This window comes from Gracilinanus agilis, chromosome 5 (genome assembly GCF_016433145.1).
Source record: "Gracilinanus agilis isolate LMUSP501 chromosome 5, AgileGrace, whole genome shotgun sequence".
Taxonomy (NCBI): domain Eukaryota; kingdom Metazoa; phylum Chordata; class Mammalia; order Didelphimorphia; family Didelphidae; genus Gracilinanus; species Gracilinanus agilis.
Window position 1 is genome coordinate 168,752,053 of NC_058134.1, and position 15,102 is coordinate 168,767,154.

Genomic DNA, 15,102 nt, shown 5'->3' on the forward strand with positions numbered 1-15,102 from the left:
TTTGCAGCATACCTTCCTTTTCCCCTACAAACCCTAGACCAGGAAGCTCTATAACTCTTCCTACTACTTCATCTGTTTTTTTTTTTTTTAGTTAATTTTTATTCGACACACAAAATTCAGTTTATTCACAAGTAGCACTTTTAAGAATGCTTTTAAAATGTGATTTTTAAAGGTTAAAACATTTAAAATTACTGAACATGACATTAATAAAAGAATGATGATTCTCTTAGTATATTACCCTCTAAAAATCTCTGTGGAACCAAGAGTTTTTACATAAAGAATCTATATGATACAATCCATTCAAAACAAACAACAAATGAACAGTCACAGATAACAGGCACATTTGTTGATGAACACAAACATCAGCTTCATTCTTCCAGACCAGGGGTCGGCAATCTTTTTGGCTGTGAGAGCTGTAAACGCCACCTTTTTTAAAATGTAATTTCGTGAGAGCCATACAGTGCTCACAGTGTGCACCTGAAAAAAAAATTGACTTTATGGCTCCTGCAGAAAGAGCCATATCTGGCCCTCAAAAGAGCCAGATATGGCTCAAGAGCCATACGTTGCTGACCCCTGTTCCAGAGGATGGAAAACAGCATCTAATTCTTTCTACAACAAAATTCGAAAGAGGTTTCAGTATTTTGATTTTAAAGGCTCTTTCTTCAGCATCAAATATACATATCTTTGCTGAAGTTCCTTTTCTCTTCCTTGCTGTCAGTGAATATCTTTGAAACACTCTAGCCTCATTGGAATAGCAGAATCCATGTTCCTTAGTGCCTCAAAATTATGAAGCTCCACATTAATTTACTCTATTGGGTTCCATAGATCATTCAATTTGTTTCATTATTATTATTTTTAAACCCTTACCTCCTGTCTTACAATCAACTGTGTATTGATTCTATGGCAGAAGAGTGGTAAGGACTAGGCAATGGCAGTCAGACTTAGGATCACACAGCTAGGAAGTGTCTGAGACCAGATTTGAAACTAGGACCTCTCGTCTGTATGGCTTGGCTCTCAATCCACTGAGTCACCCAGCTGCTCCCAATTTGTTTCATTAGTCTCATTGCTCAAGACTGGTAGTTACCAAGAAACATTTTCATCTTCTTTTCCATTTTTGCAGCTCTTTTAGCTTCTGTTGTCATATGACTTCTATTTCTCACAAATCTTCAATCCTGTCAAGCTCTGCCCTGGTAGATATAAAACTTGATTGTAACATTCTTCCCACACTTGGTTATAAACTTCATTTGACATGGCTCATTCCTTGCCTTTATGAAGTATACTTATATCACATGTGTCAAAAAGTCTTGTGTCGTCTTCAGTTCATCTTCAGAGAATTTTTCATAAAGTTCTAGGTAAGTTACTAGGTAAGCTTCACACATTTACTTCCAAATTTTAGAGTTTTCCCCTTTTTATTTCTAGGTTGTTCTTCACAAAGATGAAGAAGAAGATTGTAATGAAGCATTGTGATGATCCTCTTTTTTTTAAATTTAAACATTTATTAATATTCATTTTTAACCTGTTTACATGCTTCATGCCCCTACTTTCCCCTTCACACCCCCCCTCCCCGCCCATGGCCGACGCACATTTCCACTGGTTGTAACTTGTGTCCTTGTTCAGGGCCTATTTCCAAATTGTTGTTAGTTGCATTGGATGATGAAGAAGATTGTAATGAAGCATTGTGATGATCCTCTTTTTTAAGTTAGTTATTCATTTTTCTTAGTGCTGATTCTACATTAAACAACAACAAAAACAACTTACCTCTGTCTTAGAATCAAGGCAGAAGAACAGTAAAGGCCAGACAGGCTCAATTGAAGTTAAATGACTTGCCCTACTTCGCACAATGAGGAAGTGTGTGAGGCCAAATTTGAAGCCCCTCTCCAGGCATAGTTCTCTATCCACTGAACCACGTTGCTACCAGAGTCTGAGGATAGTTTCATTTACTACTAAAGTTTTCTACAGATCCTTCTGAATAGCTTCAGGCATTTGTTTTAATTCCTTTATATATTCTGCATCTTAGAGAGCCTGCTTTTGAGCATTTACATAAGCAGCAATCTTCTTTATGTTTCATCAATTCTCACAGTCTTCTAACTCCTCAGTATTTTCTGGAGAACAATTTCAGTCATTCTCAGGAGGAAGAAATGTCAATCAATCCTAGAGATACTTAGAAGATTCTCTCTCCATCTACTTCACATAGGGTCATTGTAATCTTTTTTTTTTTTTTTAAACCCTTGTACTTCGGTGTATTGTCTCATAGGTGGAAGATTGGTAAGGGTGGGCAATGGGGGTCAAGTGACTTGCCCAGGGTCACACAGCTGGGAAGTGGCTGAGGCCGGGTTTGAACCTAGGACCTCCTGTCTCTAGGCCTAACTCTCACTCCACTGAGCTACCCAGATGTCCCCAGGGTCATTGTAATCTTGCTAATACCTTTTCAGGATTAATGTTTAGTTTGTTCCTTGCAAGAGTTCTGCCTGGGGTAGTGTAAACAATTGGTTTAGAGGTTGTGTAAATAATTGGTTTAGGGGTTATCCCACCTCTAGGAGTCAACCTGTTAGTTCCATAAGAGTCCTGATTGGGCTGCACAGGACTGTTTGGTATCTGACTGATCTTTACTTGTGAATTACTCTAGAGAAGTTACTCTCATGAAATTGTGTACTAAAATTACATTTCAGTGGAGTGTCTACCTTGGTATGGGCCATTAAGTTCTGCATTTCCTGAAAGATCTGCTCTTGGGCAGCAAGAGTTTTTAAAGGTGTTCTCAGAGCAATGGTATTGTTGGTAACATTATTCTTAGATGAAAGAATACTGGAAGCGGAATTCATTATGCTACACGACCAGCAATTTCACTAGTTTGGCTGACTTTCACAACTTCCTGAAGTTCTACTTTGTAAATCTGAATTGTAGAAAGTACTACTTAGACTCTCCAATTCTGATACTCCACTGGTTCGAAGACTAGCTGAAGGCAATCAGACTCCTTTTCTTTTCAAATGCTGTTTGACTTTCTATCTTTACTTTCCTTTTTAGATCTAGGGTCCCTTCCCATTAAGAGCTTGTTGCAACTTTCTAAAGCCAGCACCAAATACCTGATAATTTTCATCACATATGCCATAAAAACCTGTAGCAGGCTTTTTCCCCCGGAGAAATTTCTGTATTATAACTGACTCCTCTCTTCTTTTCCCTTTTTTTTTCCTTCTGAATTTCTATGCCAGCTGCTCGAATGTTTCTTCTTTTACTTTCCTATGTGTGTTTGCCAGACAGTCTCAAGCTTCTAACAGCATTTCAAGTTTGTCCTCAGTCATCTCAATTGGATTCAATCTGGCTGATTTCCTTTCAGGATCAATCTCTCCAGTTTAGGTTTTCGCGGATCATCTTCATTGTCCTTTTGGGCAGCTTTAGTATCTAGGAGAAATTCATAGTGCTTCAAACATTGTACGATCCACCCCCTTCCTTCCCATTGTTGGGGCAATGGTTCTTCGCTGGTTTGGCATCAATTTGGCCAGAAGCAACAGCTTTTCTTCCTCCTTCTCAGACCATTTTGTTTGTTTAATTCTTGGATCCAGCCATTCATAATATCTAGCCTTGCAATGCTTTGCTGATTTTCTATGCAACAGTGAAGCAATAAGAGAAACTGGTTCTTTCCATATTTATCGCTGCTTTGACAATTTCATCCTCAGTATTCCCCCCCCGCCCTCCCCTTTGAACGTATAACCCGAGGCGTTTTGGCTGGGGAGAGAGGTGAACGGGCCAGCCTGTAAACCCGTAGTAGCCTATGAACCCAAAGCTGACCTTGTAGGACTTTCGGCTCCAGAATTACTCTATTCTTTTTCACTCTCACTAGCACCAGGCCCCTGGGAACCCGGAAGTCTCGTAGGGATGGGAGCCCAGAGCGGAGAACGAATCTTTGCCAAAGTCCTTCTCATTGGTGGAGACTGTCTCTCTTCCCAGCCAATGGGGACGCTGCCCTGGCAGTGCTCCCGGAAGTACGAGGTGAAGCTGGGGCTCCAGTGGGAGTTGGGTTTTGTGTAGAGCCTGTCCTGCTTCTGTGCTGTGGGCATCATGAGCTCCTTTGAGGGGCAAATGGAGGAGTATCCAACCATTTCCATAGATCGCTTCGACCGGCAGAATCTGATGGCCCGGGCGTACTTCCTCTCCCACTGCCATAAGGGTGAGTGAGCGCTGCTCGGATCCTGAGATTGGAGAGCTTTGGGTGGGGGAGAATGAGGGGACGGTGCTCCATTGGAGGGTGGGGGTGCGCTGGTATTCAGCACCCACGCGATGGCAGGGGGAGGTGACGTGGGAGAGGTGTAGGGGTTCTGGAAACATTATTTGGATCAAGCTTTAAATAATTGAAAGGAGCAGCTTGAAGAACGGGTGCGGGGGGGTTGGAGTGGAGGAAAAAAAAACAGTTTATTTACTTCATTCATTCAGCAAGTATTGACTGAGTACCTATGTATGCTTGCTACCGTGTTCTATGTGGCCATACAAAAACCGAAGGAAAACAGTTCCAAAGAGATCCTTGCCTTCAAGGAACTTATTACGTACTTGGGGAAAACGAACTGTGCTTAGATGAATAAATACAAATACAAAATAAAAAGAGTACTGTGTTGAGTGGTAGGCATGGTGAGTAGGGAAGGAAAATCCCAACAGCTAGGGAGATAGGTTTTTGAGCTGAGGAGGAAGAAAATTCCAGGAATAGGGAAGCCTGTGATTGCTCCAGTCTACCTATCCAGTTTTATCTTCTGTTTTCTGATGTGACTCTTTCATCTAGATTATGTGCCAGCTAACTGTACTGCTCGATGTTTCTCGAACCCGAGATTTCTGTATCAGTATCTTCAGGGCCTGCTAAGATGTCTTTCTTTCCCCTTCTCTTCTTGTCCTTTATCCATTGTTTAAGGCTCTATTTTGATGCCTTTTCTTTTTCTTTTTCTTTTTCTTTTTCTTTTTTTTTTTCTTTTTTTTTTTTTTTTTTTTTTTGCATGAAGATCCCAACCAGCAGTTTTCTTTCTCTGCCGAATGGTTGTGGCACTTTAAAATACAGGACTTTCCAAAAGTCTTAGTACAGTTCTAATTTACTAAAGCTTAAAATGACTTTTGGGACACTTTACATCCATGTTGATTGATTTCCAGTCTTTTGCACATGACATCTCTAGTTTCACTTGCTGATTTCTTTAGCCTTAATGGGTTCAATTAATGTTCAATGAATATTTCTATGCAGGTGATACTCAGATTTATATATCTAATCTAGTCTCTCTCCTGAGCTCTACTCCAGCATCACTCACCACCTGCCTATTGGACATTTCTAACTGGATATCTTCAAGGTGTCTTTGATTTCAACCTGTTTAAAACAAAATTCATTATCTCTTCTCTTATTAGGAACTTGCCTACTACTTTTTTTAAAACATTTATTAATATTCATTTTTTAGTAAAGTTAACATGGTTACATGATTCATGCTCCTACTTTCCCCTTCACCCCTCGCCCTCCCCCCTCCCCTGACCGATGCACATTTCCCAGGGTTTTAACATGTGTCATTGATCAAGACCTATTTCCAAATTGTTGATCATTGCATTGGTGTGGTAGTTTTGAATTAAAATCCCCAATCATGTCTGCCTCAACCCATGTGTTCAAGCACATGTGTTCAAGCAGTTGCTTTTCTTCTGTGCTTCCACTCTTGCAGTTCTTCCTCTGAATGTGGGTAGTGTTCTTTTCCATAAATCCCTCAGAATTGTCCTGGATCATTGCATTGCTGCTAGTATAGAAGTCCATTACCTTCTATTTTACCACAGTATACTGGTCTCTGTGTATAATGTTCTTCTGGCTCTGCTCCTTTCGCTCTGCATCAATTCCTGGAGGTCTTTCCAGTTCACATGGAATTCCTCCAGTTTATTATTCCTTTGAGCACAGTAGTATTCCATCACCAGCATATACCACAATTTGTTCAGCCATTCCCCAATTGAAGGACATACCCTCCTTTTCCAGTTTTTTGCCACCACAAAAAGCGCGGCTATAAATATTTTTGTACAAGTCTGTTTATCTGTGATCTCTTTGGGGTACAAACCCAACAATGGTATGGCTGGATCAAAGGGCAGGCATTCTTTTATAGCCCTTTGAGCATAGTTCCAAATTGCCATCCAGAATGGTTGGATCAGTTCACAACTCCACCAGCAATGCATTAATGTCCCAATTTTGCCACATCCCCTCCAGCATTCATTACTCTCCCCTTCTTTCATTTTAGCCAATCTGCTAGGTGTGAGGTGATACCTCAGAGTTGTTTTGATTTGCATTTCTCTAATTATTAGAAATTTAGAACATTTTCTCATGTGCTTATTTTGTCTACTACTTTCAAAGGCACCACTATCCTCTTAGTCACTCAGGTTTGCATTCTCAATGTCATTTTCTATTCTTTATTCTTATTCAATAGATCCAATCCATTGTTAAATTTTTACCATTTCTACTTCCACACTATTTCTCCCATATTTGCCCCCTCCCACCCCCCCCCTTTTCCACTTAGAGCCATCATCCTTTGTGCCTGGCACTTAGTAAGCACTTAATAAATGCTCTATTTTATATATCTATGATCACTTTACCTTACCTACCTATGTTTGATCCTCTTCAGCACTGGATGGGACTGGCTTTTTAATGTCTCCTTGCCTCAAGTCTCTCCTGGCTCCATTCTGTCTACTACATAGCTACCAAATTGATTTTCTTAAAGTATATGTTTGATCATGTCACCATACTCTCTTCCCACCTTAGTAAACTCCCATGGCTCTCTTTTGTCACTAATATAAAGTGTATAGTCCTTGATTTAGCATTGAAAGCTCTTTACTACCTGGACCCTTTTTACCTTTCTAGTTTTATACTTTGTTCCCCTCCACATACTGTGTGATCCAGCCATATTGGCTCATTTGACATTCCTCAAACATGATACAATGGTATCTCATTCCATTGGTTGACACTTCTGCCTTAAGTTCTCTGCTTCCTTACTTCCACCTCGGAGAATCCTGACTTTTATCAATACTTAACACAAATGTTACCTTTTGTAGGCTGACTTTCTCTGTTCAGTTAGGTTCTAGAGTCTTCTGGAAGATTGTCCTTTATCTATTCTATAGGTATCTCAAATATATGACTAGAGAAAGATCCAGACTCAAGTCATGAAGCTGATACACTTTATGTACACATATATAGCAAATGTATATGTGTACATGTATATGTATAGGTGTGTGTATTTATTTTTATACACACAATGATTGAATCACTTAATTTCTCAGTACTGTAGGCAACAGCTCCATAGTTACAGATAAAATTGCTGACCTAAATTGTTTGAGAGATATGACATTAAGGAATTACAGGTCTAGACAAGATGACTGACCAGGAAAAAAAAGGTAGTGTAATCTCTTATGTATATATACACTCCCTATCCAAGTTTACATAATAAATTTTCTAATGGATCTTGGCTCACACATCTTTTGTTGTTTTTTTTATTTAGACCATATGAAAGGACTGAGAGCCCCATCCTTGAAAAGAAGATTGGAATGCAGGTAATTGATTTTAATAAAGAATAAGAAAAAATAATCTATTAACTCTGCAACTGGGATCTTAGATTTGGGTTGTTATAAAGGGTAGAAAAATATAAAACAATGCAGGTCAGGGTGTTAAAGATAGATTTTCTTCTTGATTCACAGTTTTATTGTTTAGAGAATATGGGTTTCCTATTCCTGAAATAGTTTTCTGCCATTTCTGGAATCAAGTCTTATAAGGTTTTATCTGCTCTCAATATTCTATCCTGTGAATATATATAAAGGGAAGGATAGTTTGGAATGAAACAGGCTTAAATTCACCTGTCAGATGTCCTTTTTTCCAAGGGGAATGACAATGATTTATTAGGTTTTTTAGGTCATTGTATTTATCAATTTCTTTCCATTTAAAAGAACATTTAGATCTAAGCTGGAAGATCTTAAGACCATCTTGTTGAAGATGATCTCTAAGGTCCCTTCTGTTTTTTTGCTAACATTCTTTGATTCAGTAGTCTTGAGTTGAACTCAAATTAATTGGGTGATGGCATATAGGAACTAATCCTTCTTTTTTTTCCTTGCAGCTTAAAGGTTCACTTATACTGTTCTCCTGTCACTAAGGAACTATTGTTAACTAGCCCCAAATATAGCTTTTGGGAGAAACGAATTGTAAGTTTATATTTTTATTAATAGATATTCTACTTTTTCTAATATTTTATTTTCTAAGTAAACTGGGAAGAAGTTTTGGAGCAAAACAGTGAAAGTCATGCTAAAACTGTATTTCATGCTTTAAATTTACTTTCTCTTTTTACTAGAAAATGAGAACTTTTCTATTTTATGATTCAGGAATTTGGGAGAAAATGAAGACTTGTTATTTGCTTTAGATTCCTAAAATTACTTATTTAGTGCCATTCTTAGAAGCTAAGGGATAAAGTAGTTTTCATATAGTTTATATACATTAGAAATGTTCAAATAACAGTTTTATTGTACTGATCCTAATTTCCTGCCATGGGCAGACTAAATTAATTCATTTAAATTAGTGCTACTTTTTTCTTAAGTATAATGCTGTAACTAGAGCAGGATAGACCAGGGTAGCTGGAGATTTGCTAAATTTAAAAGAATTCTGGTACCATTTTCAGTGTCTTAACATCAAAGAAACAATAGATCTTATTAACTAAATGGGAAGAATGATTAGTACACTGGAAAGCTACAAGATGGTGTATTGCTCCTTTCTTGCCAGACTTGCTTTTTTTACCCTCTTCCCCACATGGCAAGTTGATGCCAGTGTCATAAGGTCTATTTCTTCACACTCTTCCCTACTTGAGAACATATTTCATGTCACTTGTTTCAAGTGTAGTTTATGATGATTTTGTCTGAGGTGCAGAAATTCCTAGTTATTGTCCTGCTCAAGTGTAAAGCACATTGAAATTAGGAAGTCATCATGTCTTTATTCTAATTCAAAATATTCATAGAATCTCCTAATTAGAAGGGATCTTAGGGTCCTCTTGTCCAATCCCTACCTGCAGCATGAATCTCCTCCATGATATCTGTGACAAATGGTCATTCATTCTTCACCCTACTGAGGTATCCTATTCTACCTTTCATTAGGGAATTTATTCTTCTATTTATCTGAAATCTGCATCCACATAACTTTAACTTTCATGCATTCATTTTAGTTCTACTCTCTGGGGCCAAACTGATTAAATCTAATCTTTTTTCTCTATAACAGCCATTAATATATTTCAAGACTGATCATTTCATCTCTTGTACACAAAAAGAGCTTCTATAAATATTTTTGTACACTTAGGTCTTTTTCCTTTTTCTTTGATTGGGGGTGTGTGTGTGTATGTGTTACAGACCTATGGTACTGCTGGATTAAAGGGCATGTAGTTTTATATCTCTTTAGTCTTAGTTTCAAATTATTTTCCAGAATGGTTGGTCTAATTATTTTAAATTGTTTGGTATAGAGGACCAGCATTATATTTCCAAGGATACTGAGTGGCGTTTAGTGGCGTCAGATTGAAGTAGAAATAGAGCATTGAGAACAGTCAGACTAAAGTTTTAGCTAATAACTGCTCCAACTTACCATGGAGCCTTGAGTTTAATATATACTGATTTCACACAAAGAGCAAAGAGAAAGAATTACAGCTTTGAAGGGGTTACAAATTATACAAAAACCCATTAAGGGCTTAAAAGTAGAAAGATAGGTCCAGGGTCAAAGGCCAAATTCCAGTCGCCCATTAGCAGAAGGCTAATTCGGGGAGTAGTGACTACATTCTATAGATATCCTAAATAAATTGAGTCCTGTACTCTTAATTTACAGGATTGCATCTGGTCAGATAAAGTCTTATCTGGCTTTTTTTTTTGACCTTGACTGTCTAAGTAATATTTTTTAGAGTTCAGGCTTCTTAATTATCAAGGAGAGAAATTGTTAACTCTGTACCTGCTGGAACTTAAAAGCTTTTCAATAAGGCTATAATGTTTTTTCAATAAGAAAAGGTATGGATCATAAAAGGGTGTCAAAAGAGGAGTCTCAGATTTTTATCTATTTGAGACAGTGTTTCTCTTATTAGCCTCCCACGGTTTGAAGAGGAATGATGGGAGATTTTGACTGGATTGCTTCTTCTAATCACTGCTGATCTGCCATCTTGGCTCTCATTTCATCCTCTCCAAATCAAGTAACCATAGACCAGGTTGAATATTTCCTTTTTTCAGCTATTTGTCTTATGACATAGTTTTAGGTCCTTCTGCAAAACATGCTAATCGCACTCTGGATGTATTCCAGCTTATCAATATTATTAAAACATGTTATTCAGAAGGAATGATCAGGGCTCCCCATGGTGAAACCAATACTCCCTTTATTCTGGATACCATCATTTTGTTAATGCAGTCTAAGATTATTACTTTTACTTTTGGGGGTTCTCAGCATTACACTAATACATTTTATAATTAGAAGAAATTCCCTGGCATTTTTCACATAAGCTGTTATTTGGCTGTATCACTTCTATAAGCATTTTCTGTTGAAAGCTGCCTTATGGTATTTGGGAGGCAGAAAGATCTGAGTTCTGAATTCCAACTCAGATCTTGGGGAGATCTTGGGGAAGTCATTTCACTTTCTAAAACTCAATTTCCTGATGTAGATCATAGAGATAGTAATGGCACCTACTTCACAGGTTTGTTGTGACATGATGTATACAAAACATTGGAAACCTTAAAGCACTCTGAAGCTGTTAGAGCCATATTTGTCAGCTATGGCTTTATTATTTCCAACCTGTTTAGGTATTTTAATAGAATTGCATCATCTTATCTTCCTACTTTTATTTCCTCCATAAGCATGTCATCTAGAAATTAATCTAAGTCATTGGCAGACATTGATTGATCTGACCAGACTAGAGTCTTATGTTATTTTATTAGAGTTCTCTCTTCAGTTGGACATTGACCTGTTCATCAGTACTCTGGGTCTTGTTGTTTAGCCAGCTATGAATTGTTATTGAATTGAATCTAATTAAATTATTATTCATTCAATATCACTTTATCTTGTTTAAGTAATAGTATGAGAGAATTTGCCATATTTTTAACTGAAATCTAGGCTATATATATTTTTTTCTGTGACATTCCCTGATCTGCCAACCTAATCCAGTAAAAAGAAAAAAAAAGAGAAATTAATCTGGTATTATTTGTTTTTAATGGTTGCATATTGGTTTGTAGGGATTACTATTTTCTCTCTAAGTGCCAACAAATTATCATTTTAATAACTCCAGAATTTTGGCAGGTATCGCCTTAAAGTTTGTTGAGTCTACGTTTTGAAAACGAGATATTTTGCCCATCTCCTGGCCTAGAGTACTTCTGTTATTCTGTTATTCACTGTGATTTTTTTTTAACCCTTGCCTTTTGTCTTAGTATCAATTCTAGGGCAAAAGATCTGCAGGGGCTAGGCAGTCAGGGTTAAGTGACTTACCCAGGAGCACACAGCTAGGAAGTAGCTAGGTCCTCTTGTTACTGTATCTATTGAACTACCTGGCTACCTCATCTCTGTGATTTTGTAAAAAAGACCACCAATCATTCTGTAATAATGTCATATTGCTCTTTTAGTATTTTAGGGTATAATTCATCCAGACTGTGAGATTAGCTCATGTAGGACACCAACTTTATGTTCTTGTTAATATGATCTTATTCTAGTAATCATGCATTTCTTGGAATATAATTCTGTATTGCTCTTTTTTAAAAAGTTATCCTTTTATGGTATAGAGATAGTTCTCAATGGAGAAAACAAAAGTAAAATAGAAATGATGAATGAACCAATAAGTGAAAAAGCATCTATTAAACATTTGCGATGTGCCAAGTACTGTGCTGACAATTCTTGCTCACAAGTCACTCACATTCTGATTGGGCAGGACCACACAGGTAGAAAGGTTCATTTAAAGGAGAGATAGAAAGGTCTGGCAAGACCCTTGGGTCAGAGGGCATATGGTGAGGCATCGTGGTTCTCTGTCTTACCTGAAGGATTATAGTTGGTATTTCTGGGTTCCTTTATGGTGGTGAAGATGTGGGATCATTTTCCAGCTTGAAGGGAGGAAAGGATGGAATTAGCAGGAAGGTTGGTGGGGAAAGGAAGATCCTGTTGAGGTCTGGGGGAGGACGGGTACAGTTAATTTGGAAGGAAAATCTTCCTGTAGTGGCTACTTTGCTGGGACCTTTGGTGCCTGGTGGTTAAGTAGTTAAAAGAGTTTTGATTTCCATCATTTATTAACATGCCTCCATTAACAGTGAGCTAGCCCCTTACCTGATATTCTTGACCATAACAAAGTTGAGAAGGAAAGTTCTTTTTTTGTTTTTGTTTTCTTATTTATTTTCCAGAGTTCATTCTGGGTGTTTCTTAGGTTTCCTGAAACTGTTCTTATATGTCTATATTGTTCTGCTGATTGTGTGCCATTACTTTCCTCTATTACATATGTCCTTTGCTCACTGGTAGGCTCCCTCTGCAACCCCTTGTGAACTGAACTTGATACCAGTCATCATTAGGCTGTGAGAATTTGTTTTTCATTTATCGTATTAATTTCTGTATATTAGGGAGAATTACTGTGTGTTCCTCAGTCTGGGATCTGGGGCAGAGACACCATTCTGGCTGCTGCTTTTTGCCTTTTCTTTGTCCTTAGGAATTCCCAGGAATGTCTTCCTTTTTAACAGAATTTGGTTAATAAGCAAAAGGGACCAAGGTTCTTTTTCTTTGTACTGTCTCTCCTGATGGAGGAAGGGGGTAAATAGGTTAATGGACTACCTCTTAATTAGCTGTTCACCAATTAAAGATGCCTTGGGATGCCCAAGGGAGAGGCTGAGTAGTGAGCCTCCATTTGTCAGGCTGCCTGACCCACCTCTGATCATCCCTGGTCATGAGAGACAACCATGGAGACCTATGTCACATTGGTTATGATGCTGGCCTAATCTATAAACCTGATATAATCAGTAAATTTATATTTTTACCCCAAAGTCAGTCTCCGAAGAGAATTTCTAATCATAACAAGTTCATGTAATGAGGTATTTTTACTATTTCTGAAGAAACTGAAACAAGGAGATTCCATGACTGCTAGGTTGGTAATTAGCTTTGGCAGCTGCTGGTGGTGGCACGGTAGCAACAAAACACTTGCTTTATTAGGTCCTAAAATAAATTCTGAAAACACTTAAACTTTCAGCCATTCAATGAACAAGCATTTCTTAAGTACTTTCTAGGCCCTAGACATCACCCAGAATCATCTAAACTTACCTAATTAGGTAGAAATATGGAAGATTAGGAGGGTTCAAAGTAGAAATCAATTCACAATTATTTACTAAAGCCACTGCCCTTAACCCCCTTCTGAGTTAATTGGAACTTCCTGTTGGGAGCCTGAAAAATCATTCCTCTGATGGCTCAGATTAGCTGTTGATCAGGTTAGCCCCTTAAGGAACTGGAAACTAAGGAAACAGATCAGATAAAGATTAGTCTACACATTTACTTTTTGAAGCAAAAAAGTAGAGTTTACATAGTAATTGTGTTTTATAATCTACAGCTAGAGACAGGGTTTATCAGGAATATACTATATTGATATTTATCAGTAAAGTGAGTTATATTTTATAGCCATAGCATGTGGACTCTGAGTATGTTGTAGTCTTTCAGAAAGTAGTCTTGAGGTTCCGGGTTAAGATGGCGGCAGAGTAAGAAGCAGCTCTTAACCTCTCCTGACCGAAACACACAAAACTCCTCAAGGGGACATAAAAACAAGTCCAGACGAACGGAGGAACCCCACAACAGGGCACAGCATGGAAGGTACGTGGAATCGAGGCATTTCCATGCTATAAAGGGGTGGAACAGCTCTCACTAAATCGCGGGCTGAGCAACCACCCCACCCCCACCCCCTCCACACACAACACCTATAGCGCCGAAGCCAGCTAAAAAGAAATAGAGCAAGTTTGGGGCACCCATCGAGTCATTGGCAGCTCCGGGGCCTGTTCCTGAGAGCAGCAAGATTTAGGACCCCAAAAAGCTAACGAACGCACACAAAATTTGAGCGCGGGAGCAGGACACCGAGAGCGGACGCAGGGCGTAGAGCATGGGTTCAGGGCGCAGAGCGCGGGCTCAGAGCACAGGCACGGGCGGAGGCGTGGGTAGAGGCAGACACAGCAAGGAGCTAAAGCTCTGAAACACTGAGTGGGGAACCAGTGCAGACAGGTATTCGACTGTGGAAGCAGCGCCCTGAGACTTGTAAAGAAACCTCCTGCAGAGGATCAAGCAAGGGGGTCCACCAGGGGGCTTGACTGCGGACAGACCCTGAGCTCGAGGATAAACCTGAGAAGCTGCTGGGCTAACGATAGCTACCCAGTCTCAGGAAGTTCAGAAGAGAAACATTAACAACAAGAAAAAGAAGTCTTTAACACTCGACAGCTTTTACACAGAGAAAATCCAGACAACCGAGCAAACAGAGGAGGAGAACAAACAAGCATCCGGACCCTCCTCAAATAAGGAAAACTCCTCACAATCTATGGAAGAGTTCAAAACTGAGATTTTGAGGAAAATGGAAGAGATCTGGCAAGAAAATAACTGTTTAAAAGGTAGAATCTTGCAATTAGAAAGTAAGGCTCAGAAACCAAATGAACTGATAAGCAAATTGAACACCAGAAATGACCAGATTGAAAAGGAATACCAGAAGAATATGGCCTAAAACCGGAAGATTATGGCCGAAAACCAGAAGATTATAGCCGAAAACCAGAAGATTACAGCCGAAAACCAGAAGATTACAGCCGAAAATCAAAAGATCATAGCCGAAAACCGAAAGATTATAGCCGAAAATCAATCCCTAAAGGCTAGAATTGAGCAAGTAGAAGCTAATGATCTCTCAAGACAACAAGAACAAATAAAACAAAGTCAAAAGACTGAAAAAATAGAAGGAAACATGAAATATCTCAATGAGAGAGTGACAGACCAAGAAAACCGGTCTAGAAGAGACAATTTGAGAATAATTGGTCTTCCAGAAAACCAGAAATTAATAAAAACCTGGACTCCATACTAACAGAAATAATTCAGCAAAATTGCCCTGAAGTCCTACAACAAGAGGGCAATATAGA

The 15,102-nt window shown here is 38.6% G+C and overlaps 1 protein-coding gene and 1 pseudogene across 1 annotated transcript in view; one reads left to right on the forward strand and one right to left on the reverse strand.

The window, feature by feature from the left end:
* Positions 1-2,349: 2,349 nt before the first annotated feature.
* On the reverse strand, positions 2,350-4,052 carry LOC123250000 (annotated as a pseudogene).
* Position 4,053: 1 nt separating this feature from the next.
* The window catches only part of DCLRE1C (DNA cross-link repair 1C), a 58,398-nt gene continuing 47,349 nt past the window's right edge, over positions 4,054-15,102 (forward strand). The window contains exons 1-3 of the mRNA XM_044677908.1: positions 4,054-4,162; positions 7,482-7,533; positions 8,091-8,175. Of these exons, the coding sequence (XP_044533843.1) occupies positions 4,054-4,162; positions 7,482-7,533; positions 8,091-8,175 (246 nt within the window). The remainder of the gene's footprint in view (positions 4,163-7,481; positions 7,534-8,090; positions 8,176-15,102) is intronic.